Here is a 27,700-nt window from a genome sequence, read left to right on the forward strand (position 1 = left end):
GAGTTGTGGGGAGTGGGTTTTGGGGGGATTTGGGGGGCTAAACAACCAAGGGAAGGGAGCTATGCACCTGGGAGCTATTTTTAATTTTTAGAAGTGCCCCCTAGGGTGCCCGGTTGGTGTCCTGGAATGTGAGGGGGGCCAGTGCACTACAAATGCTGGCTCCTTCCACAACCAAATACCTTGCATTTCACTGGGTTTGAGATCGCTGGCATTATTTTCCACTATGGCCGAAAACCGATGCCGGCCATCTCAAACCCGGCAAACTCTGATATTTGGCCGGGCCCAACCGTATTAGCGAAGAAAAAGATGGCTAGCCATCTTTTTCGAAAATAGGTTGGCTCCATCCGCTTGCGCCATTCGATTATGCCCCTCGATATCTTCTTATGGAAGGATGTAGCAGAAGGCAGGCAGGGGCTCTGAAGGGTCCATCAGTGCAGAAGAGTCCCAGCAATGCAAGCAGAGGAGATGGGTGAAGTCTTAGGAGCTAAGAAACATAAGAAAATGATATTCTGGAGCAGGTGAGGCCACCAGACTCAATTTTTGGACCACAGGGGTGCTTCTAATATACAATTTCAAGCCGTAACATGTGGTTCCTGAAGATAAGTCAACTCTTTCCCATGCTCTAGACCTTCTGACCTGGGGAATTGCTGCAAAGTCATGTTGTATCAGCAAAACTGCAATTCCTGGAACTCAGCTGCAAATAAGGGGGGGGGGGGGGGGGGGCGTCGGTTCCTGTGGCCTTCATTTCATGTCCAGGCGCTGAAGTGGCTGGGTTAGCCTGACCTGGGGTACATGACTGTGCAAGAATGTTTGTCAGGTGATTTCATTGGGTAAACAGTTCTGAAACAATCCCTTGGTAAGAACCAGGGAACAAATCACACTGTATTGATGCTTGATTTAAAGCAGCTGATGCTGAGACTGTTACCAGCTCTGGTAGTGGTTACCTGTGCAGAGGACTTACCCCTACATTCCTCCCTCTTTCAATATGACTGCCAATAAGGGCATTCAACTTGAAGTACTAACTAAAACAGCAGGGCATGTGTTTACTCACGATGTCACATGACATGGCCTAGTTATACAAGCATAATTGAAAAACCCTCCAAATACAACATATACTAGTACTGCAAAAATGAAAAGCAATGCATTAATAATCAACAATATAAGCATGCCTAAACAAACAGTAAATATATGAGCATATGTAAATATAGTGTAGCAAGCAAATATGAGAACATTAAATAATGTCCATCAAAGATACAATCAAGTGTGTAACGCAAATAGTGAATGTCCATGGAAATCAAATGTGTTAGTCAGACTTTGGACGTTTTGCTCAAATTGTCCAGAATCCAAATAACAAATATAGCAATTTTCAAAACAACAAAGGTCTATCTGTTTTTATGCTCTGTGAATTTATCTTTTTGGTCCATTAAAAAAAACAACAACAAATCTAAGTGAAAAATGCAAACATTCAAGCCATTGGGCTGTAGGAGAAGCCAGCATTCTTAGTAGACTGGCCACAAAGACATCCCAGTAAAGCAGTGGGGCACCCTAGAAAACCCACCAAAAACCTACTCTACCTGACTGTACACCACTACAATACCCAATATGGCTACTATATGTGGATACAGTAGATTTTTGGTGGTTTTAAAGGTCTCACACTTTCCACCACAAGTGTAACAGAGTAGATTATTGGCCTGGGTCCCCTTCTTAACAGTGCACTGTACTGACCATTAGGCTACTTCAGGAACATATATTATATATATATATATATATATATATATATATATATATATATATATATATATATATATATATATACACACACACGCACACACACATACATACATACACACGCACATATACATACACACACATATATACATACATAAGCACACACACACACACATATATATATATATATATATATATATATATACATATACTAGCCGTTCAGCCCGTAAAAACGGGCTAGTATAGGAGAGGGGGGGTTGAAAGGCCCCCCACCCTGCCGCCAAGTTCGCCGCTGCCGCTCCCCCTCCGAGTTCGTCCCCTCCCTGGAGCCGTTGCCACCCACCTTCCACCCGGTCGGGCCCTCGCTCCGCTATTGAAACAGCGAGGGCACGCAGCACACAGCTCTAGTGCTGAGCTGCTGTGGCCTTCCTTCTTCTCTGCCCTCGCTGTTTCAATAGCGGAGCGAGGGCCTGACCGGGTGGAAGGGTGGCAGCGGCGACTCCGGGTGGGGGAGCATTAGCGACGGCGGTGTCCCTCGCAAATGCGCAGTAGAGACCCTCTCTGTTCCGCCCTCGTCATCACGTATTGACGCGGGGGCGGGGCAGAGAGGGTCTCTACTGCGCATTTGCGAGTGAGTATGACACTCGCCATTTATATATATTGATATGCTCATATATATATTTATTTATTTATTTAACACATTTATATCCCACATTTTCCCACTTAGCTGCAGGCTCAATGTGGCTTACACAATACCATAAAGTGGTTCAATAATACATGTACATAATGAAGTAGAAAGCTTGATAATAAACTTAAGTATAAGCTACAAGAAATGAAGAGGGGGTGGTAATAAAAGACTAATATTGTCCATATTTAGCTGTGTCGCAGGAAGTAGAAAGTTAATCTGGATCAGAGGAATAAGCCTTCTTAAACAGGCTATGCTCTGCTGGAGCTAGTCAAAAGCTCCTCCCTTGCTTTGACTGGGGAGCAGCAGGGCCTTAGGCGCACGTTGTTGACGTGAATGAGCCTGAACATGGTGGTGAGCCAAAGAGTTGTACCTACACTTACACCTCTGATAGTAATAAGTACTTCTCCTTGGTTTGCTAAAAGTCTTCCTAGCTGAGGAGATAGATGCAGAAGGCATCCGGCAGGAGAGAGAAGAGATGGTATCAGTATGCTTTTTTATCTGGTCAGCGACCTCCTCAACCGCTCCAAAAAGGTTATTCTGCTGAACAGAATGTTCCAAGTCAGAAACATACAGGCATGAGAGTCTGCGTATTGCTATACTCTGAGCAAAGATCCTGAATGTCACATCAAAAGTGTCGTAAGTGCCTCTGGCCAAGAACTTTCAACATGCCTTCTGCTGCTCAACCAACTGGTGAAGTGACTTGGCCTGCTCCAGAGGGAGCATCTCAGCCAGGTCCAGCAACTTGCGACCCAAGTTTTGCAAGTGTATGCTCGTGAACAGCTGGTATGATTGAATTTATTTATTTATTTATTACATTTGTACCCCACACTTTCCCACACATGGCAGGCTCAATGCGGCTTACACAGTAACAATAAAAAGAATTACAAGTCATAAGAAGAATATACAATTTGTAGTAAATGTAATAATAATGGGGATAGCAGATAAGTAAATTGAACGTAGGAGGAATTGGAAGTATAATTAAATTGAACATAGGAGGAATTAGGTGTAAAAGGAAATGGGCGTTGGGAGGTAGGTGTAGGAAGATGGAGAGAGATAGATGGAGAGGAAAAGATTAGGGATAGCAATAAGGATTGTGAGAAACAGGATCAATGTATAACAATCTTTGGTAAGAATCATGTGGGCAGCTTTAGTTAGTTTTAATTGTTAGGGTAGGTTTTCTTGAATAGATGGGTCTTCAATGCTTTTCTGAAGGGCAAAAGGCCATTAATTGTTTGGATTGGTCTTGGTAAAGTGTTCCAAAGCTGGCTACCCAGAAGGAAAAATTGGATGCATAGAATGATTTGTACTTGATACCTTTGCAGTTGGGAAGGTGTAAATTAAGGTAAGTATGGGAAGATACCAAACTGTTTCTTTTTGGGAGGTCGATAAGGGTATTCATGTAGGTAGGGGCTTCTCTGTGTAATATCCTGTAAATCATTGTGTGAGCTTTAAAATGGGGAGCCAGTGAAGCTTCTCTCTGAGGGGTGTTGCGCTGTTGAATCTTGACCTGCCGAAAATGAGTCTGGCTGCCGTATTTTGGGTAGTCTGGTATTCAGTAGATGAGCATTGAAGCCTGGTACATCTTCCTCCAAAAAGAATCCAGGGTTCTAGCTTCTCTACCTGGGGGTGCTGAGGCACAGTCCCTGGAACTGGCTCTTTTGAGTGCAGATTCTATCACCATCGAATTGTGAGGCAACTGAGGCTTATCAAAACCAGGTGCATTGTGGATCCGATACTTGGTGTCGATCTTCTTGGGCATAAACGGGACCAACGGAGGGGACTCCCAGTTCCTAACAAGGACTTCCTGTAATACATCATGGAGAAGGACAGTCATAGCCTCTCTAGGAGGAGATGTGTAGTCCAGGACCTCGAGCATCTTGGCCCAGGCTCGTCCTCCACTTCCAAAGGAAAGGGAATAGCATCAGCCATTTCCTTAACAAAAGAAGAGAATGAAAGGCTCTCTTTGGTAGCAGACAATAACTCCTGATGGGAGTGTCGATACAAAACTTGCCATGATGTGGAGAAGCCATGTCCTCGAGAACGGCGTTGAGAAGTCAATTCCTGCCTTGACTCCAGTGAAGCTTCCTCCATTGATGTTGAGGGAGTGCCGGGTTGGGTGGCAGTCAACACCAGAGCCACATGTGGCACTGGTGTCAGAGGCCGCATCGCAGGCTGAGGGCCAAGCAGGGTCGCAATGATAGGCTGGGTAGGAGCAAGCATCCCCGATGCTGATGCACACCACTGCATTAGGCCATCCAGCAGCTCAGGAAGAAAGGTCCGGATGCGCTCCTCGAGGGCTGACACCATGAAAGGCTGGGGAGTCGGCTCAGGTGCAGGTTGCAGAACTGCTGGGGTCAATGCAGGAGCTGGGTTTTGGCTGCTGGGAGACCAATGCATCAACCTCTCCTGTATGGAGAGGGAGTGGTCCTCCTGACCTTGATACTTCTCGGGTGCTGAATCCTTCGACTCCCTAGAGCTCCTGGCATCATGCGTCGAGGGCGACCGAAGATGATGCTTCTTGGCTTTCGCCTAAAGTGTGTCACCAAGGCATAGCAGGAGGCCTTGAAGCAGGTGGAGACCTACTCGATGCTTCACTGCTCCCAGTGTCTAAGGGTCTAGCAACAGCCATGCTTACTGATGCTTCCAATGCCGATGCAACACTCAATGTTGATGCCGATGTTGAGAAACTGGACTTGTCTCCAAAAATCTTCTCTCGTTGAGCCTCTCTTTAAATCTGGATCTTCTTCATGCAAAGACACAGAACACAATTAGTGGGGCTATGGACAGGCCCAAGACACTGTAGATATAAAGAATGGGTGTCCTTCCCAGAGATTGTCCAACTGTACTGGGTATCACACATAAAGCTACTGGAAACCTTTGTGGTCATGGAAGAAAAAACTTCCTTGGCTAAATTAAACAAAGTGATGGTGCCTGAAACAAGGCATGGCAAAAATCGAAGGGAAATTCCCGTCCGAAGTCAAGGTCTAAAGGCAGCTGAACAACGATGAAAAAGAAAGGAAACTTAAACCAGGCAAAATAAACTAAAAATATAAAGGAAAGTCAAAAAAAGGAGATTCCACAACTGGGAACACAATTTTGATGGAAAAAAAAATCACTGAAAGGCAAGACAAAGCTCTTTAGGACCAAATGCCCTTGGCCTGGATCGTGGACAGGATGCTGGGCTTGATGGACCCTTGGTCTTTTCCCAGTGTAGCATTACTTATGTACTTATGAGATGGTAAACAAACTGCCCTCTCCTCACTGCGGTAGAAAAAGAACTGAGGAGATGGGCGGGAAAACACGCGCGCATGCGCGGTGGATCATGTCTTGCACTCCACAAAGCTCTATTTATACTTGCTATAAATTCCGGACAGGGCGACACAGGTCGGCGTCACCCACTTGTAAGAATAAATAAGCCTGCTTCTCCTGGAAGAAACACCATTACCATTCTTATGAAAGACTTCGTAAAAAACTGAAAATGTTTTTATACAAGAAATTTCTGCTGGTAGATGCGATTTAAATCTGGGTTGTATAAGATGTTCCTGAGCATGTATATCTTCCCTCTCCTACCTTAGGATCTGCTAATCCACCTATGGGTTCTGTGCCTAATACCTAAGATCTGTTACCCCATCTTTGAGCTTCTCACTCCAATCATGCATCCATAAACTGTATCTGTATCTCTGCTTAATCACGCATCCCTGAACTGTATCTGTATCTATGCCTAGTTTTATGTATCTGTATCTCTGTCCAATTTTATGTAAGCCACATAGAACTGAGCTCATAACTCGGATGATTGTGGGGTACAAAACCAATAAAATGAAATGAAAAATGAAACTTATTAGCAGTAGCTTTAGTTGTCAAAAGGTTGAAACTAATGAAACCATTTTTTTCTATGAAAAAGTTTAATAAAAGAAGAGACAGAATCTGTAAAACAAAGTACATATAAACCTTTAATGAATTAACTTTACAAAAGACAATGGCATCAAAACATTTGACACGTTTGTATAAATCTGGTCCAGTGAGGACAGTCTCTGGAAGAGAAAGATGCTGACAAGGTGCTCTTAACGTGTCATGGGCTATGAGACATAACTGGTGAACATATCCACACTGTGCATGAAGGAAGGACGGCTGAATCGTTTTACAAATACTGAAATGTTTGTAATGTCAGGCTATTGGATGTCACTGAGGACTACTGTTGGTACATCAAAACTGCTGCTCAAGAGGATGCCATGTTCCCCTGTGATAGAGATCTAGTCATCTCGCTATGTACAAAATACGTCTTCAGTTCACCTTTTCCTTTCACATTAATTATTCCTCGGCAAGTGCATGTATATCCCAACATTTGCAAGGCATTGCTGGTTTCCTCTGTAACCTGGAATAAAGGTAGAAATACATACTTGTATGCATTTAGATAAACAGAAGTACATGATTTTTATACATGTTTCAAACCAGGAATAAAAACAGAAAGTCCACTCAAAAAGCTGTGAAGAAGGTTACATTATTTGGACATCAATAAATGTGACCTGCTGAGTGAAAAAGTATCAAAAGTGGGGTTTCAAATAGATAAAGGCTATTTTGGAGGCGTAAATATGGCAACTTTCGTTTTTGAAAGTTTTGTGTACTATAGGGTCAATAGAATGAACTTATTTTGCTCTTATGGTTTGTTGTGCTTGGGAGATTAGAAAGGGTGGAGGATGAGGCATTACCCTCTAGATGACACCTAGCAAAGAAACAGTTTCTTCTATATACAAAAATGGAAACAGGAGGAATCCCCCTCCCCCCAACCTTTCTTATGTGGCTACATCGTATGAATGCCCTAGCTTCCTTGAAACTTCGTTCTTATGAATCTGACCATAAACCAGATGCCACACATGTCTCTGGAAGAGATCTATCAGAGTGTGTAATAGTCAACTTGCTCATTAGAGTTCTTGCCATCACAGGTTATCTTTCTCTTAGTGGGTCCCTTGGGAGGGGAGGGGGAGGGGTGGGTGCAAGTGTGAATGAATGTTGTGCAAATGATGGTAATGGGTTTTGGAGTTCTGTATAAAATGTCAGTCAAGGCATTAAGATTTGGTTTCTTCCACGTTCGGATAAGAGTACACTGACAAAGCTTGGGTGATATCTCAACAAGTATATTCCTATGTTCATATTGTAACAAAATATTTTTACAAATGTCTACATTATGATTTATTAGAACATCTTCTGCCGTTGTTCAATAAAAATAATTTTTTTTTTTAAAGAAGGGGACTATGGAATTTTTTTTACAACTTCAATGTTTTTCATGGCAGGTGTGTGTGATTTCTGGGGTTAATTACTTTATTGATAAACATTTCTCATTTTTTCAAGATGTAAATAGCCCATACTCGAGTCTGAAATTTTGCAGGATTATGCAGTTCATATCCCTCTATTGTGTGGTATAAATCCACCGAGTTCATTTTCAGTCTGGTGGAAAAATGGCGGTGGCCGATATAATGATGCTCCCTGCAAGGACAGCCCGTTTCATGACGTCCTATCCTTGCTGGGAGCATCTTTATATCGGCTTTATATTGGCCACCGCCACTTTTCCACCAGAGTGAAAATGAACTCGGTGGATTCCTCCTGATGCAGAAAATGAAACAAAGGAGCCCCTTGTCGGGGATTGATCTGTGCTACAGTTGGAGTACTTCTGGAAGAGGGCCAGTTGGATATTTTGGGTTTTTTGACTGTTAGACCACCGCGTTCTGATAAGCTAAGTACTATTTACCTTTGACTATGCACAGTATGTTACAGTTGTTTCAGTTATTGAATTAATGATATTATTGAAGAGTGCTGCTTATGCCACTAGTTGATATATGGAGACTTCTCTATTTTTTGGCTACAATAGTTTTTTCTCCTTTTGAAGGAGTTATTTTCTCAACACTCACTACTTTCAAAACAAGATATTAAGAATGGCCCCAAACCAAGAAATCCAAGCAGTGAAAATGAGCACAGAATTAATTACAGGTTATTTGTATCAAGTGTTCAGCGCTGCGTGCTTCTGGTAGCGCTATACAAATGCTAATAATAATAATTTGTGCTATATCTGTAATTGTTCATTTTGCACCATGAATAGAGATAGCAATACATTGTTACTTAGGGCCCTTTTACAAAGCACATAAGGGCCTATGCACATCCAGCGTGCACTGAATCAGCATTACCGCCCAGCTACCGTGTGCCCCGGGTAGTAATTAGGAATTTGGCGTGTGCTGAAAACACACGGTAGAAAATATTTTCTATTGCGTGGTGCTTACCTGATAGTAAATGGCAGTTGACGTGCGCTGTATGCCTATTGCCTGGGTAGCGCATGAGACCTTACCGCTAAGTCAATGGGTGGTGGTCAGGTCTCAGGCCAGAAATGGACATGCGCTGGTTTGTACTTTGCAGCACATCCATTTTCCGTCCCCATAAAAAGGACCTTTTTCCAGGACGCAGCAAAAACTGGCCAGGCGCATGCCCAAAAGACGTATCCAAATAGTAAAATATGCTACTTGGTACAGCTCTAGTTTTTGTTAAAAATGCTGGGCTGATATATAAAAACAGTTTAGTTGCATATGTTGCTACATGGCCACAATTTATCATATCTTGTGGAGGGGCTGGGGCATTCCAAAGATGTTGCCTCAATTTATCAACATAGAGGCAAATTTTAGCTGCTATAGAGGTAATTCTATAACTGTATGCCTATATATAGGTACATAAAGTGTGTCTGATTGGAGCATATTCTATAAAGGGAAGTAGGTGCCTATTTTCCATTAACCAATACCAGCATAACCAGGTAGGGTAAATAAGTTCATTAAAGTTAGGCATGAGTACTTACACCAGCCATAGAGCTGATGTAAGCGCTCAGAATTAAATGTTGGAGATAGGCGCATAAATTAGAGTAATCTGTAAGTTACACATGCGAGTCCCACTCATGTGCATGCCTACTTGTCAAATGTGCTAAGTATGAATATGCATGTATTTACAAAATAGTGCTTAGGCAGATTTTCAGCATTTATGTGCACATGCTCATACATGTGTGTGTATATAGATATTCTAATCTTTTACACACATATTGGGCATCTAAATGTAGACAACTTTACAGAATTACCCCACTGTCAGATTTATCTGTATATCTTTCTTAAAGAAATAGCAGGAATAAAGGCATATCAGCATGTATTTATCTGTGTATTTCAGCAGCAGTGAGATATATAGATACCTTTAAAAGTCTGAATGAATATATACAAATAACTTATCTTGAAGCAGATAAGCTGCTGCTGAAAATTCACCCCAGTATGCATAGTTCTGGTTTGCACAACGTACGCTTTTGAATAAGAAACCTACAATTTATTTTGCTCAACACTTTAAACTTGAGACAGATGCATAATTATATAAAGGCAAAAGAATGTGTATATAGTTACCTGTATTTTGCCCAAGACTCCTGTGCTTTCCATCCTGCTTGCTACATTTACAGTATTCCCCCAGATATCATACTGTGGTTTCTGAGCTCCAATCACTCCAGCTATAACAGGCCCATGGTTAACACCTGAAACAGTTCATGTTACATAAAAATCAAACATGTTACTAGCGTGATGCCTTTCGCACAACAACTCTTTAATTCTAAGTAATATTACACTATAATTTTTGAAAAGAAAATTATATTTCTGTCCCACTACGTATAAAAGTGCTCACAGAATGAGTAGTGTGGCCAGCGGGGCTCTTCCAAAAACAACAGGAGGACGGTAATAAAGATGCAAAATACATTATTCCTTAGAGTACCTGACATAGCACCGTGTTTCAGCTAAAAGAAGACAGAGAGAAGCAGAAACCACAGCCTGAGACCAACATGATTTTAAAATACAATGACCAGACAACAAAAGGTAGAAAAATAATTTTTATTTTCCATTTTGTGATTAGAGAATGTCAGATTTTAAATGCACATCTTGCCAGAGTTACAGTTAGACATGGCTGGGGCCCTGCGCAGACATCTGGGAGAGCAGCCCAAAGCCCACAACCAGACTATACTTTCTTCACCTTTCATCTGGCTTGGGACTCTCTCTGGTCAGGGGCCAAGGGCAGTTGCCCTAGTCACACTCCCCTAACATCATCCCTGGCATGTGCCATTTTTATATTTTATACAGTATAGGAGTAAATGCATATCTTTCTATATCTCTGGTGTTATACTAAATGACTGTTTCAGGCTTGTGCAGATGGGGGTCAGAGCTCATGGGGATGGGAACAGAGCGTGAGGGATGGGGGGAGGGGGACAAACTTTGTTCCCGTGTCCTCCTCTATTCAGTACCTCTCCACTCTTATATCTCCCTACATTCCTTCCTGGGAACTCCGTTCATCGGATAAATCTCTCTTATCTGTACCCTTTTCCTCCACTGCAAACTTCAGACTCTTCCTTTTATCTTGCTGCACCATACACCTAGAATAGAGTTCCTGAGTCAGTATGTCAAGCTCCAGCTCTGGCTATTTTCAAATCTAGGCTAAAAGCCCACCTTTTTGAGGCTGCTTTTAACTCCTATTCACTTGTTCAGTATCAATGTCTGTTTTATTATTCCCACCTTAAGTAATTCCCTTATTTGTCCTGTTTGTCTGTCTTGATTAGACTGTACATGGAATGCGGGACCCGAGGCAGCATGGCTTCACTAGTGGCAGGTCATGTCAGACGAATCTGACTGTCTTCTTCGACTGGGTGACCAAACAGTTGGATGTGGGAGGGGAGCTTGATGTGGTATACTTGGAGGGGCATAATCGAACGCGAACGCCCATGTGTAAAAACGTCCATCTCCGGAGACAGCTCCGCGAAGAGGCGGAGCGAACCGTAAAATCGAAACAAGATGGCCGTCCATCTTCGTTTTCGATTATACGGTTCGGCCCGCTGAAATCCCATCATTTTTGTCGACTCTAGAGATAGACGACACAAATGGTGAGATCGCTGGACCTAGAGATGGCCGTCTGCAGTTTTCAGCGATAATCGAAACCGCTGCCGGCCATCTCAAAAACGGACCTAATCCAAGCCATTTGGTCGTGGGAGGGGCCAGCATTTGTAGTGCACTGGTCCCCCTGAGATGCCTCTATGCCAGCCTCAAATATCATACCTAGCTCCATGATAGCAGTATGCAGGTCCCCGGAGCAATTTTAGTTTAGTTGGTGCTGCGCGGGACCCATGCAGAGAGCAAAAATCAGGGACGTCCAAAAAAAAACCATGCAAGTGCAGTCAGGGACGTCCAAATTAAAACAATAGTAATAGTGGGATTTGAACCAGCCACCTTATGATTACAAGACCTGTGTTTTAACCACTGCACCACTTATTCAGCTGCCTAGACCCCCTTCCCTTTCCATTAAGTCCCACCGAGTTTCTGTCAGCCAATCACAGCTCGTTTAGCTGACAGGGATGTCAGGTAAATAAGCTGTGATTGGCTGACAGAAACTTGGAGGGACTTAATGGAAAGGGAAGAAATGCCTAACCAACTGAATAAGTGGTGCAGTGGTTAGAACACAAGTCTTATAATCAGAAGGTGGCTGGTTTGAATCCCCCTATTACTATTGTTTTAATTTGGAGGTCCCTGACTGCACTTGCATGTTTTATTTTCTTCCAATTTTTGCTCTCTGCATGGGTCCTGCGCAGCACCAACTAAACTAAAATTGCTTGGGGGATCTGCATACTGCTGTCATGGAGCTAGGTATGGTATTTGAGGCTGACATAGAGGCTGGAAAAAATATTTAAACAGTTTGTTTTTTAGGGTGGGAGGGGGTTAGTGATCACTGGGGGAGACAGGGGAGATCATCCCCGATTCCCTTCGGTGGTCATCTGGTCAGTTTGGGCACTTTTTGGAAGCTTGGTCATGAAAAAAACAGGACCACCTTTGTGTGGACTAAATGCTCGTCAGGGACGACTTGCTTCTTTCCATTATCAGGCGCAGAGGTCCATCTGTTAACCACGCCCCGGAACGCCCTTGTCCCGCCTTCACTACCATTCAGCCACGCCCCTGAGAATTTCACCCGTCCCCGTGACGGAAAGCAGTTGGGGCCGTCCAAATTCAGCTTTCGATTATACCTGTTTTGGAGACGGACATCCATCTCCCGATTTGTGTCGGAAGATGGGCGTCCATCTCTTTCGAAAATAAGCTGGTTGGATTTCAGCAAAGCCTTTGACATGGTTCCGCACAGGCGACTGATAAATAAATTGAGTTCCCTCAGTGCGGGACCTAGAGTAACTGATTGGGTAAAAAATTGGTTGAATGGTAGGAGACAGAAGGTGGTGGTAAATGGAGCTTGCTCTGAAGAAAAGGAGGTCATCAGTGGAGTACCACAGGGGTCGGTCCTAGGGCCGGCTCTTTTTATCGTCTTTGTGAGCGATATTGCGGAAGGGCTGTCTGGTAAGGTTTGTCTCTTTGCGGATCATACTAAACTCTGCAAAAGGGTGGATACCCTGGAAGTTGTGAATGACATGAGGAAGGACCTAGCAAAGCTGGAGGAATGGACCGATATTTGGCAAATAAGGTTTAATCCCAAAAAATGCAGGGTCATGCACTTGGGTCGCAAAAATCCGAGGGAACGGTACAGTATAGGGGGTGTAGTGCTTCAGTGTGCGAAGGAAGAGCGGGACTTGGGGGTGATTGTGTCTGATGACCTTAAAGCTTTCAAACAGGTAGAAAAAGTGACAGCCAAAGCCAGAAGGATGCTTGGGTGCATAGAGGCATGACCAGCAAGAAAAAGGAGGTGATAGTGCCGTTGTATAAGTCTCTGGTGAGGCCTCATTTGGAGTACTGCGTGCAGTTCTGGAGACCGCACCTACGGAAAGATATAAACAGGATGGAGTCGGTCCAGAGGGCGGCTACGAAATTAGTAAGCGGTCTTGAATACAAAAATTATAGGGACAGGCTTATCAACCTCAACATGTATACGCTGGAAGAGAGGAGGGAGAGAGGAGACATGATAGAAACATTTAAATATCTCAAGGGCATTTATATACAAGGAAGAGAACCTTTTTCAAATGAAGGAAAGCTCTGGAATGAGGGGGCATACAACAAAGTTAAGAGGGAATAGGCTTAGGAGTAACCTAAGGAAGTATTATTTCACAGGGTGGTGGAGGCGTGGAATGGCCTCCTGGTGGAGGTGGTAGAGTCGAGAACTGTTCCAGAATTTAAAAAGGCATGGGATAAGCATGTGGGATCGCTTAGGAACAGGAAGAATTATGGGTTACAGAGGATGGGCAGACTGGATGGGTCATATGGCCTTTATCTGCCGTCATGTTTCTATGTTAGCTCTGTCAAGCAGGGACTGTTTCTTACATGTTAAGTGTACAGTACTGCATACATCTAGTAACGCTACAGAAATAAGTAGTAGTAGTAGTAGTATTATAGGTCTCTTATACAGAGATCATGAGGCTGTTCAGTCTGATATTCAGCCCAATATTATGGCCCTTATTTCTTGCTTTAGATGTCTGAAAATCGGCATTTAGACATTCATATTGCATGGACATCCAAATCCTGATTTTATAAAGCTAGTATATGGACATCTCAAACTGCAGTACATCCTTATAGCAAGAGGGCCAAAATATGGGCATCCAGCTCTGGAAGGGGAAGAGGTGTCTATGTTCAAAAAGATGGATGTTGCTATTTAGACCTGGTACTTGGCATGTCTTGGTTACAGAAAGGTGCTCTGATTGAGCAACTGTCCACAGGAGTAATTAAGGCAAGTCACTTCCTTAATCTCCCAGCAATTGCTGCCCTACTCCCTCCCTGAATATGAAACTAGCAAAAGATACTGAGAATTATGACAGTTCCAAGAACTATGGATGCTCAAGGTACTACAATCTTTTTAAAATTAACTTTTTAATAGACCGCCATGGACCACTGAGGAGTAGTCTAATGGTTAGTGCAATAGCCTGAGAATCGTGGGACCTAGGTTCAAATCCCACTTCAGTTCTTTATGAATTTTTTTGTCTCTATTCTAGAGGCAATAGATATTTTTCTGTCTCTGGAGGACTCACAAAAAAAAAAATTACAAAGAGCTCATGTACTTTGACAATTAGGCTACCCCTTTGCCCTTCATAGATACCTTTGTGGCCATTTCATAACATGAATTGGATGCACCTCTGCTGCAACAAAGATGTCCATGTCCCTTGTATAGCTCTGTTAATAATTTGGATTTTCCAATTTGCAAAATGGATTTTCATGCTGGACATCACCAGCGCATGGACATTCATTTCTGATGTATTTTAGAACAGGCTATATTACAGCAGATCCTGTTCTAAAATACATGAGAAATGGACATTCATATTCTGAGTTGGACGGCCTTCCTAAAATGCCATTCCGCATGTATAACTTGAAAATGCACAGAAATACAAGTTTTACATTCACTGGCTGCTGATGCATGGATACATTCTTTTGAATATCAACTTGTATGTTTATAAATATTGATGGGACTTTATTGGTATGTTTTCCAAATCACAATTTTAAACTGTCTTCCAAAGTTTTCCAGCTCCTAAAACATCCAAGGATAGGGCACAGGCAGCAATTAACATAAACAATAATATTTATGTACACTGTGGAGGTAATTTTAGTTTAAATCATCTTTATTCAACCATGAACAGAATATTGCTAGCCACTTACACTAATCCATCAAGTCACAAAACACATATTCCAGATCAAACATCACATGAACAATTTTTTCATTTTCCAACACCCACCCTCCCCTCCTGAATACTCTATACTTCCAAATGATTCAACAGTCAACAGTGCAAATCACACTCACATGGAAAATGAACCAAAATAAGGCTTCCACTCCTTAAGAAATTTATGCTATGCAAGTTTTACGCATACTCCACTGGCATCTACTCCATTCACAACAAATTATGCATCTGGTTTCTCCATAACACACGGTCCGGTAGATGAACACTGACCCATTCGATTAGGATGCACTTCTTTGCAATCAAACAAGCTTTCCCCACCCAGAGAATAGTTGCCCTAGATCCCAGGGTTAAGTCCTCATCATTTTTTAGTAAATATATCACCAGGGATTTAATTATTTATGTTCCAAGCAAAGTCTTCATATGGGCCCAAAATGCTCCCTTCAAATTGTCTATAGCTGGGCAGCACCACATACAATGTTTGAAAGTCCCCTTCCAGTGTGCACATTTCTTTCAACTGCCTTCATCATTTACTCCTGTTTTATACGCCCAGGTAGGGTAGTGTATACTTGATGAAACATTTTAAAATGGACCTCCCTTAACTGTCCATTATTCATTAAACCCTCCTCTTTCACCACATTATCTCTGAAATTCTCCTCTGAATACTCTTTCCCAAGACCTTGAGTCCATGTCCATGTCCACATTTTTATATACATATATTTTATTATTATATATTTTTTGAATTCTCTATGTTTTATAATTTGATATATTTGTTGTTCATTTAAGCCCCTGACGCAGCCCTATTGTTGGGCGAAACATGGTCTGTGTCGGGCAATTGGTTTATATGCGATATCTTCAATAAAGCTTTTTGGATATTATACTGATCTGCTGGTTTGTTTTCCATGTCCACAATGTAGCCTCAATGGAGCTTTCCTATACCATTCTAGGAAGCCATCATATCATCGCCCAATTAGCTCCTTCGATCCTGACTCCTGGGGCCACATCTCATCAAAATCTGAATTTCAAATATAGTTCGATGAGCATGAAGGAGATCCTGTATATAATGACAGATTTGCAGGTAGTGGAACCAATCATTATTCTCCAATCCATATTCTGCCTTCAGGGTTGCAAAGCTGAATAATTTGGGGTCCTCTTCCTCTAGCAAATGTTTTGCCAGTGTAATTCCCTTTGCCCTCCACCTATGGAAAGCCCACTCTCCATACCCAGCAAGAAATCTTCATTGCCTACAAATGGCAAATATTTAGAGTATCGTGGGTCCAGTCCAAACCACTTCCAAGTCATTGTATAGGACTACCTAGCTGACTGAATCAGTAAAGGTCTCCAAAGGAGGGGTGTGGGGGAGGGGGGGCAAACAGTTTTCTAGTGTGTAATAAATATGACAAAGTGTAAGGGGATCCCATTGTTTTTTAAAAATGTATGTCACTAAACTCCTAAATTCCTGGTATCCAATCTTGCACATGCCACAACAAACAAGCTATATTATAGCCCTGGATATCTGGCACACCCAGGCCCCCTTCTTTTTTTAAGTATCATGCAGCAACACTAAATCTGCATCCTAGTTTCTCCCCCTCATGATAAAAAAAAGTTCATTCCAGTGTTTCAAATCCTCTACTCTCAAAATAATTGGTAAATTCTACTGAATATTGGAGGTAATTTTATAAAAAATTTTCCACGTATGTATGTGAATGTAAAATGTATCTTATAAAATTACTTTGCGGATAAAAGTATGTGTGGTGACACATACGGTTACATGACCCAGTTGTAGACGTATTCAGAGGCATAGTTTGGGTGGAATCATAGGGAAAGTCATGAAGTACATGCACAGGTTGTAAAAATACGCACTTATGCATGCACTTCAGCTACAAACATTTACCCCTGCTCCATAACAATACAAATGTAGGCGGCTGCATTTTGATTAAATTTTATCAAGACACAGAGGCACTTGTGCATCTTCATAAAAGAGACTTACAATAGGCACTTACTTTATAACCTAGCTGACCTGTTATAAAATTACTTTCTAATTACTAAACTTCTTTAATAATGTGTTTCTGGACTGTGAACAAAGCAAACACTAAAGGTCACTGGCCTTTCTCTGCCACTAGGTGGCACTGTGTACTAATCCTAAGTGTAAAGGAAACAACACTGGTACAAACGAATTCAATGACAAGGAAAATATAAAAAGGTAACTAAATGCTGTTTAATTAAAATTTAAATCCTCAACATGTTTACAGAATAGATTTATATTCTTCTAATATTTATTCACTGACTGCATTTCACAGTTTGCAAGTTCTGTGTTAAAAGTACAGCACAAATTACTATGAAGAGATTAGAACTTATGCCAAGAGGCAAAAAGAGAGGTGGGGTGAATGGACTTGCTGTCTTCCATTGGAGATTTGACAGAAAGACCACTTCCTGAAGCTGGTACTGGCTTTATTATTCTCTAGAGATAGTTAGGATTTTCTGGAGGGTACATGGAGGTAAGGCAGCCTTTAGCTTGCAAGGTATTGTAACTCGCTTATAAATATTGTGTATGTTATTATGCTTTTAATGTTTATAAGCTTATACAGGCACATATGCATGAGTGGGCACACTACTTAGAACAGGCCTTCAGGTGAGGCAGCATACAAGTTTTATGAATGAATAACTATAAAACTTAATGAATTTCCTTTTCTCACCATATTACTATCTCTCTCTCTCTCTCTCTATATATATATACTAGCCGTTGAGCCCGTTAAAACGGGCTGGTGGGTCGCCGCGCCCTCCCCCCGAGTTCGCCGCCCCGCCACCTGGCCCGTCTCATCGCTATTCAACTTACATCTCTGCAGCAGGCAGGCAGAGATCAGCTGAGCTCCCGTCGGCCTTCCTTCTCTGCCTGTGTCCCGCCCTCATGTGACGTAACGTCAGCGAGGGCGGGACACAGGCAGGGAAGGAAGGCCAACGGCAGCTCAGCTGATCAGCCTGCTGCAGAGATATAAGTTGAATAGCGAAGAGACGGCCAGGTGGAGGGGTGGCGGCAGCGGCGACTCCGGGGGGCGGGGTACCAGTGGCGGCGACCTCGGGGGGGGGGGGGGGGGTAGTGGTGGCGACCTCGGCAGTTCCCTCCCCTTCGCGCAGTTTCCCTCTCTGTCCCGCCCTCTCCCGTCATCACGTATTGACGCGGGGGCGGGACAGACAGGGAAGTCTCTACTGCACATTTGCGAGTGAGTATGGTCACTCGCCGTTTATATGTTTGATGTAGTGACTGGCAAAGCCAGTCAAGGCTCAAGGACAGGGGGAAGATAAGGGCTAATTATGTGAAAGATCCCAAGTTCCCCAGATTAACTGCAGAAACTGAAGCAGAAAAGCCTTCTTTTACCTTAAAACTGCACAGTGCAGATTCTGGAGAGTGCTGTGCTTCTAGGCTAAGCAGAAGCCCCGGGGTGGGGGAGAGGGGGAGGAAGCACACACTAATATATAGTAACATAGTAACATAGTAGATGACGGCAGAAAAAGACCTGCACGGTCCATCCAGTCTGCCCAACAAGATAAACTCATATGTGCTACTTTTTGTGTATACCTTACCTTGATTTGTACCTGTCCTTTTCAGGGCACAGACCGTATAAGTCTGCCCAGCACTATCCCCACCTCCCAACCCCCAGTCCCGCCTCCCACCACTGGCTCTGGCACAGACCGTATAATGGCTTACCTCAGTAGGCAGAAGTCAAGGCTTTTAGAACAGGCACATCTAAGCCCTCTTTCCTCTGAAGTGAGCAGCTGGCCTCATTAACTCTGAAGGCAGCTGCAGCAAAGGGGTGTGGTTGCCAGTGTATGGGAAAAGGTGTATATTAGGAGTCTGCAGCCAGCGAGAGGAAAGCCCAGTGTATGAATGTTTAGCCTGCAAGTGGAAGCAGTGACATAGCCAGAAGGCAATTTTTGGGTGGGCACTAAGGTTGCAAACTTTTTGAAAGAGAAAAACCCATCACCTGATGCACCCATACCCTGCCTCACCCTGTTCCCAATAATTTCAATGAAGGTAGCAATTGTCAGCTGGTTCTTCATCCAAGGTCTGGCCTTGGTCAGCCCTGCTTAGCTTCCTCAGACACACTGCCAACTGGACTGGTCCACCACACTCTGGTCTTCACTCAACTCTTTATTCAACTTCAGTCCTTACTTGCCTGTATTGCTGCTCTTTCTGTCCACAAATGCACACCAACCGCAAAACGTCTTATAAATGAAAGTTTATTTGAGCAATTCATAGCAGTACTGCTTACAACTTCACAGTGGAACTTCTTTCTCCCCTCAGTCCCACACTCAGCTGGCAGAAGTACTACTGTGCCTTTACTTTTCAGGCACTGTTTCAAAACTCTCAGCAGTTAATGTGCTTCTACACCTTTACAAGGTCAGTATTTTCTTCACATAGTCACAGTTCATCAAACCAGCCAATCTCTTGCATTTCTTCTACTCCAGTGCTTAATCTCTGCAACACTCCTTTCTATTCTCTGAGGCAAATTACCTGCACATCTTTCCCAGTATTTTGGAACATTTTTACTAACCATGAAAAATCTACCACAAAACAGTTCAGAAAATACATAAATAGTCCAAAAGAAAAAAAAAAAAACCTTTAAAATGGTGGAGAAAGAAGATGTTAGAAACCTTCAGTCTCCTTACTCTTCTTTGGCAAATTTGCACTATAGGTAGGGGAGCATTCAATCACGGGTCATAAAAATACTCCACAATTGTGTTTATTAAAATTAGATTTACCACCATATCTGAACAAGCAGGTCAGGGTGGTTAACAATAAATAAAACAATAATAAAATACCATAGAAGAGACCAGAAAAGAACTCCAAAATTTGACAGGAAAGCCACAGGCATACCAGCTCAAACATACACATCCACATAATAAAAAATATACCAATGCAAGAACCAGACATAGATACTATAGACATGGCCAGAGACTGGTACTAGAAGGGGAGTTACCCAACGTGCCCAAATATCAAAAACTGTTCAATAATGAAAAAAAAGGAGGGTGCTTAGCTTTCCAAGAAGTCAAACGTAACCTATATATTTTCCAGCATCATTGTTTCAATCAAAGTCAGCCCATCAGTGACTCTGTTTGGCCTAGCTTCTTCAGGGGAATTTATGACTTGATAAATGTTTGGTGTTTCTCAATCATTTAAACAGTAGCACTCTCCATTGCAGTACTCTCCGCCTTTAGACAATCTCCAAAATGGTCATGGCAGAGCAGCACAAATTAATGGCATTAGCATATGCAAAAATTGTAGCACACTTTAGTAAATCTAGCCCATAGTTTGTGGGTCCGTTCAGAACCCAATGTACACAGAATACTGAATTCAGCATGTGGGCATTTTTATTGTACGATGGCTGGGACTTACTCACTGAACATGAATCAGCTATAAGAATTGAAAACCTGAATCTCCCCATCGGATTGCCCTCATTTTAAGCTCTTTAACTGAACCAAAGCACAAACGGAAAAGGGTAATTGCCACATACATACCGACTCGTAACATGAAGTCATTGAATGAATGCTTATTTATCACATCTAGTTTCGCCACTAGTGCAAATCCAAACTCCACCATTGTTCCAATATGCATATATTGTCTGTCAGGCTCCTAAATCACAAACAAGGAAAACATAAAATATTCAAGTAAATACTACCAGAAAGCAAAGTTACTTACCTGTAGCAGGTGTTTTCTGAGGACATCAGGCCAATTATTCTCACAACTGGGTGATGTCATCCAACATAGTCCGGTGTGGATGCTGCCCAGAGTACTGTCTTTTTAAGAGGCCTTTGGCTGCATCCCACTGCGCATGCGTGGGTGCCTTCCTACTTGAGTAAGCGCGGGACCAGCAGTCTAATAATATAGCTGGAAAAAACTCCAAGGGGGAGAGAGAGTTTGTGAGAATAATTGACCTGCTGTCCTCGGAGAACACCTGCTACAGGTAAGTAACTTTACTTTCTCCGAGGACAAACAGGCCATGTCATTCTCACAACTGTGAATACCTAGCTACTAGGCTCACCAAAAACAATGCTAAAATAATAGGGACTTGTAACGGCAAGACCTAAGAAACCAATCAACCCAAAACTACATACAACTAGTTGTGAAAGCGCAGCCTGGAACAGAAATTACAGGCCTAAGAGATTAGAGGTGTACACCAGACACCAAACAGATTTTACAGTACTATCTGAACAAAGTGGCTGTTGTGTTGGGCCTTCTCAAATCCAGGAGCCTTAGAGGGAGGAGTGGCCTAATGGTTAGTGCAGCAGGTTTTGATCCTGGTAACCTGGGTTCAATTTCCACTGCAGCTCCTTGTGATCTTGGGCAAGTCACTTAACCCTCCATTGTCCCAGGTACAAAAACTTAGATTGTGAGCCCTCAAGGGACAGAGAAAGTACCTGCATATAATGTGTACAGTGCTGTGTATGTCTAGTAGCCCTATAGAAATGATTATTATTAGTAGTAGTACTTTTGGATCCTATACATGGAGTCCACCTTCTTTGGTACCACCAGCACAGAGAACGTGATCTCCTAATTCTTCATCTATGCATCTCTGAGGATGGCATGACAGGGTACAGTGACCCCCTCCCTAGGGGGAGAGTTATAGTCCAAGACGGTCAGCAGTTCTGCCCTAGTCCTTGGTCTCCAACCTAAATGAGATGGAGGCTGCCATCACCTTGACAAAGCCAATGAAGGAGACTAAGGTTGAAATTTCCTTCTCTCATGTGGAAGGGAAGGGTTTGAAGATATGCCATAAGACCTCTCCTCTGAGAAGTAACCTGGCTCCCCCTCAGACTGCCATAACCTGTCAGAATCAGACTCAAGATACTCTTCCTGAGAGAAATGAGTCCTTGCCTGCCTCAGTCTACATTTGTCCAGACCTCTCATGGTGCTGAGGTATGGATCCGCAACCCAACCCCAGGGAAGCTTCCTCTCTTGAGGTCAAGCGGGTCACTGCATGGACTGGCCCTGACTCCAATGCCCATTGAGGCAAAGGAATTGGTGGTTGCTCCACAGGCAAAGCCTATGTCTCCAAGGAAAGCTGAAGCTGTGCTGTGGCTGGCACAAGTGCCCTCAATACCAAGGCATCTCTGCTGCTGCATCACACGCCAGCTCCTCCCCGAGCATGGCCCGGAACCGGTCATCAAAGGTAGGCATCAGCAAAGGCGGGGCCAGAGCCATTGTGGACACAGCCTGATAATCTGTTGTTGCTGAATTGGAAGCTGAAGCCTGGCTGAATGGTGGCTGCAGCATCAGCACTTCCACAAGACAGGGGGAGCACTCTTCTCGAGGCAGATGCTGCCAACATCCCAGAGCTCCCAGCATACACTTTAAGAGGGACCAATGCTGGCTTTTCCTAGGCTTAGACCAGCATCAAGCATCAGGGTCCCGAAGTACCAATAAGAATGATGTTGAATCCTCTCACTGCCTCGGTGTCAGGTCCAATGCAGATTGGTCCCAGGGCACTACCATAACACCTGATGTCAAGGAGGGGGAGACCTCAATGCCAGTGCACTCTCAGTGTCAGAGGTAGCTACTTCAGTCACTGGGGCCAACGCTTCTGATGCTGATGTGGATGGACTGGACTTGGTGCCTAAAATGTTTTCACACTGGATCTCTCTGGCTCCTCTTCTGTATGTGCAGGTAGAGAACACAGGAAGGAGTGCTGTGGTCTGGCCCCAAACACTGGAGACACCAGTTAAGATGACCCTATTACACTGGGGACAGGGCTTGAAGCCACTGAGAACCTTCTGGGATATGAAGGGGGAAAACAGCCAATGCTAAATCAAATGGCTCAATAGTAAGGGGGAAAAAGGCAACCCCCCACCCCGAAAAAGGTTGTTGCAACATGGCTAGAGTTCAGGCTTAAGAAGGCCCCTGGAGCCTAAAACTGGGCCAAAAACGCTAGGGGCACTAGAGGGGCTAAAAAACAAAAAATAATGAGGAAACAAGCAAATACCCGCAGAGAAAGCACCACAAAAAAGGGGAAAAGAGGAGAGATCACAAACGCTACCAGAAAACTGAAGACTGCTGGTCCTGCACTCGCTCTTTGGGCAGGAAGGCACCTGCGCATGCATGATGAGATGGTGCCATAGGCTTCTTAAAGAGACAGTATGCTGGGTAGGGTCTGCAGCAGGCTCCATCGGATGATGTCACCCAGTTCTGAGAATGATTTGGCTTGCTCATCCTTGGAGAACTCATGTACTCTCTTCTCCTGAAGCTGGATTTGAACCTCTGACAAAATTCTGGTGCAGCATCAAAACAAGTCAATCTGGATATTAATATGCACAAAATATATAACTACTGCTCATCTAGCACAAGAGCTGAATCAACATTTGAATTGTTTAGAAAGTTACAGATTATGCTAATGGCAGGAAAACTGAAGAAGTATATAAGCGATAAATAAATAAACAAACAAAGAAAAGATAGAAACTTAGATATACAATTTGCCACAAATTACCAAAATGGAATTTGAATCTTGTGACTATATATTTTGGGCCCAATAATCGAAGCTCCTGCCACTTTAATCATACTCAAACGGCCATCCGCTGATATTCAGTGACACTTAACTGAGCAGTACCATTGAATATCAGCACTAATTGGCCACATCAAAGATGGGCAGGAGAGGGACATTCTGGGGTGGACTCGGGGAGCAGCTTGGAGTTTTGCAGTTGTCAGAAATATTCAGTACCAGTACCCACATAGTTAACCAGGCGTGTAGGACCTCATATATACCAGTCCTAATTTTGCTTGATTACCTTTGCAGGTGATAGCACTGAGTATCGGACGGCATCTGCATACCTTTCAGGTTGTAGGAGCAAAATAAGCACTATATGCAGCACTACATGCCACTATATAGCAAAGCTCTATAGAATTAATACATGGCACTATTCAGCATGTCCAATCTGACTTTAAGATACAGGCTTTGTCTAACTTCATATTTCACTGATAAGGCCAGAGTATGTGTGTGCAGGTCAGCCAAGGACCACTAGAAATGCGCTTGGTAACTGAGCCAATATAATAGCTGGAAAAACAGGATACATTATCTTGTTTACTGGTACAAAGCACTCTTCAGTCAGAGTGCCGCTGTTTAATCACATATGTGATGTAATGTTTTGATTCCCTAATTCAGTACTGGAAAGTCCCAGACCTGTTGTCCAGATTTTGTGGCACATTTGCACCCCAGAAAAGCACCTTTTCCCCTGAAAACATTGACTTCATGGTTCAAGTGTTCTATGTCGAGGTGTCAGTGAGAAAGCATTGCAGTCTCTGAAGTCACAACAATCTGAAATGAACAAGGGTGTTTCAAGGAACATGTGGGATCCGTGCCAAGCTAAGAGCTACGTCACCACATCAGTTGGAGCTGGTCTTTTCTCTATAAAAAGGACTGTAAACCAAGACAAAGGGCTGTTTTGCATTCCATCTGAGCAGCCCCCGCTTTGTGCCTGATTGCCCATCTGAGGAACATTCTGCCATCTGCTGGACATCTACATCAGGTTGTATAGTTACCATGTACAGATGTTTTATAAGTGCTGTGGTGTAGAGTAACTGACTGAATTATAAGTCTGTCTAGGATGATGTGCATTTATTCTGAGCTGTTTCTATGATAAGACTTTCATTGTCTTCATTCTTGCCTTTTCATATTATTTTTGCAACTACTGTAAATAAATAAACATTCTATTTTTTATAATACCCTTGGTGTGGAGTTAGTTCTGTTTATTATTTGGGCGTTGTAAGCTCAGATCTAGAGATCAGAAGGACATGTTTGCTTCTGACACTATCTGTGTACGCCCCACTAGGTATTGGCCTGAAATCTTGTGATCTCCTCTTCCACTTGACCTCCAGCCCCCAAAGTGCATTTCCATCCCCTGGAAGAGCATTTTCCCCAACTCCTATCCTAGTCCCTCCTAGCCACTGTCACAGAATAGTATCTGCAACCCAAATTCCGATTCCAACACTCCCTCCCCAGAACAGCATCTGGCCCCTTCAAGGATCCCGCCACTCCCTGTAGTCCTTCCATGGCCTATCTTTTTGATTCCAGGTGGTCTAGTAGAGAAAGGGCAGAAACAATGCCTAGTCTCTCCTGCCTATCACAGCTCCTCCCTCAAACTATCTGTGGTGACCTCTAATGTCAGCCTTGCAATACTACCAAAGTAGTGGTTGCAGCAGCTATTTTAAAGGGGGAGCTGTGATAGGCAGGAGCGAGTGGGTATCACTCCTGCCCTTTCTCTGATAGATCATGGCGGGGGGTGAGGGGGCTGCAGGTCTAATCCAAAAACATTTTTCTGTTAATGAGAAAGATTTATATATTTTTTGAGGTAGGACTGCTTGTCCAAGCTTTATTGCTCAGGCAATTGGATTACTACAACACGTAGAGGGGCATTTTCAATATGATGTCTAAATCTGATTTTGGATGTTTTGCAGAAAACGTCCAAAAATCCAGAAGTGAATATGCCCATTTTCAAACCAGAAAAACATCCAACTTTTTGTTTTCGAAAATGGCCATGTGCTAGAAGTTTTTGTGCTCAGTGCATCTATATTTTTGGATCATTTTTGAAAAAAAAAATCCAAGGAAAAAATGCACAAAAAAGAGGCACTAGGAGGGGGCAATCAGCATTCTTAGTAGACTGGTTGCACAGACATCCCAGCAAAGCAGTGGGGCTCTGCAGTGGACATCATATAAAAGGTTCTAGGTACACATCTCCCCATTGCCCCCTTATATTGTATGGTGAGCCCTCCAAAACCCACCAAAAACCTACTGTACCCAACTATACACAACTATAATAGCCTTTATGTCTGCAGGTATCATCTATATGTGGGTAGAGTAGGTTTTGGTGGGTTTTGGAGTGCACACACTTTCCACCACAAGTGCAACAGTTAGAGTTGTATATGAGCTTGGGTCCCCTTCTCTACAGTGCACTGCACTGACCACTAGGCTGTTCCAGGGACCTGATTGCTGTCCCTAGAACAGCAATAACATTGCTGTTCCATAACTGGCCATAACATCTGAAGCTATCATAGAGGCTATTATGTGTTTCTTTCAAATCTTTAGGGGGTAGGAGGGGATAAGTGACCACTGGAGAAATAAGGAGGGGTCGTGCCTTAATCCCTCCATTTAGGGCAACGTTTTGTGACTTAGTCGTAATTGAAACAGGTCTAGACTAAACCATCTAACTTTTAGCCCCAGGCATTTTTGCTTTGTTTCATTACGGCAGAAAAACGTCCAAGTTTTGGGAATGCCCAAATCCCACCCCCAACATGCCCCCTTGTGATTTGGATGCACTGCATATGAACTGTATAGAAAACAGTCTTAAAAATGTGTTTCAAAAATAGTAATTTTTGAAGTTTTGGTAAAAAAGCTCATCTGTTGCTTTGTACCAACTTTTGATGTTTTTCTGTTCTGAAAATGAGCCCCTATATATTTGGGTTGTATAAAACAATATATAAGAAAGTTTCAAACTATACAGAACACTTCCTTGTGATTAATTTTCTCTCTGAAGAAACGTGAGTGAATATCACAATTTTACATGAAACTCCACTTGCTTCCCGTCGAAGCCAGGGTGTTGTTCAAATTCTCATGTTTCCTTTATAGGGTATTATTACATGGTTTAGTAGCAAGTTACTACTACTACTACTACTTGACATTTATAGAGCGCTACTAGTGTTACGCAGCGCTGTACATAATAACGAAGAAGGACGGTCCCTGCTCAAAGGAGCTTACAATCTAAAGAACAAATGTCAAGCTGGGGCAGTCTAGATTTCCTGGGTAGAGGTGTAGAGGTTAGGTGCCGAAGGCGACATTGAAGAGGTGGGCTTTAAGCAGAGATTTGAAGATGGGCAGGGAGGGGGCTTGGCGTATGTGCACGGGGAGTTTGTTCCACGCGTGGGGTGAGGCAAGGCAGAAAGGGCGGAGCCTGGAGTTGGCGGTGGTGGAGAAGGGTACTGAAAGGAGGGATTTGTCTTGAGAGTGGAGGTTACGGGTAGGAACGTAAGGGGAGATGAGGGTTGAGAGGTAAGGAGGGGCTGTAGATCGAGTACATTTGTAGGTGAGTAGCAGAAGCTTGAATTGAATGCGGTTTCTGATCGGAAGCCAGTGAAGCGACCTGAGGAGAGGGGTGACATGAGTGTATCGGTTCAGGCGGAAGATAAGACGTGCAGCAGAGTTCTGAACAGATTGAAGGGGGGATAGGTGGCTAAGTGGGAGACCAGTGAGGAGTAGGTTGCAGTAGTCAAGGCGATAGGTAACGAGAGAGTGGATGAGAGTACGGGTGGTGTGCTCAGAGAGGAAAGGGCGGATTTTGCTAATGTTATAGAGGAAGAAGCGACAGGTCTTGGCTATCTGCTGGATATGCGCAGAGAAGGAGAGGGAGGAGTCGAAGATGACACCGAGGTTGCGGGCAGATGAGACGGGGACGATGAGGGTGTTATCAACCGAAATAGAGAGTGGAGGTAGAGGAGAAGTGGGTTTGGGTGGAAAGTTACTTATATGATCATTTTCTTTTTTACAATCCTTTTTAAACTGTCAGAAAATGAATATTAATTTTTTTGTATGCCATTTGCAAAAGGCAAGAAAAGATTAAGATTAATGGATAGCCTATTTGCTTGTTGTCACGCCGCCCACCCGAAG

At 43.2% G+C, this 27,700-nt stretch overlaps 1 protein-coding gene across 1 annotated transcript in view; it reads right to left on the reverse strand.

The window, feature by feature from the left end:
* Positions 1–6,346: 6,346 nt before the first annotated feature.
* The window catches only part of ADCY2 (adenylate cyclase 2), an 812,163-nt gene continuing 790,809 nt past the window's right edge, over positions 6,347–27,700 (reverse strand). Inside the window, exons 23-25 of the mRNA XM_030205406.1 lie at positions 20,571–20,685; positions 9,832–9,956; positions 6,347–6,788 (exon numbers count right to left, since the gene is read on the reverse strand). Of these exons, the coding sequence (XP_030061266.1) occupies positions 6,633–6,788; positions 9,832–9,956; positions 20,571–20,685 (396 nt within the window). The 3' untranslated portion in view covers positions 6,347–6,632. The remainder of the gene's footprint in view (positions 6,789–9,831; positions 9,957–20,570; positions 20,686–27,700) is intronic.

This window comes from Microcaecilia unicolor, chromosome 1, assembly GCF_901765095.1.
Source record: "Microcaecilia unicolor chromosome 1, aMicUni1.1, whole genome shotgun sequence".
Lineage (NCBI taxonomy): Eukaryota > Metazoa > Chordata > Amphibia > Gymnophiona > Siphonopidae > Microcaecilia > Microcaecilia unicolor.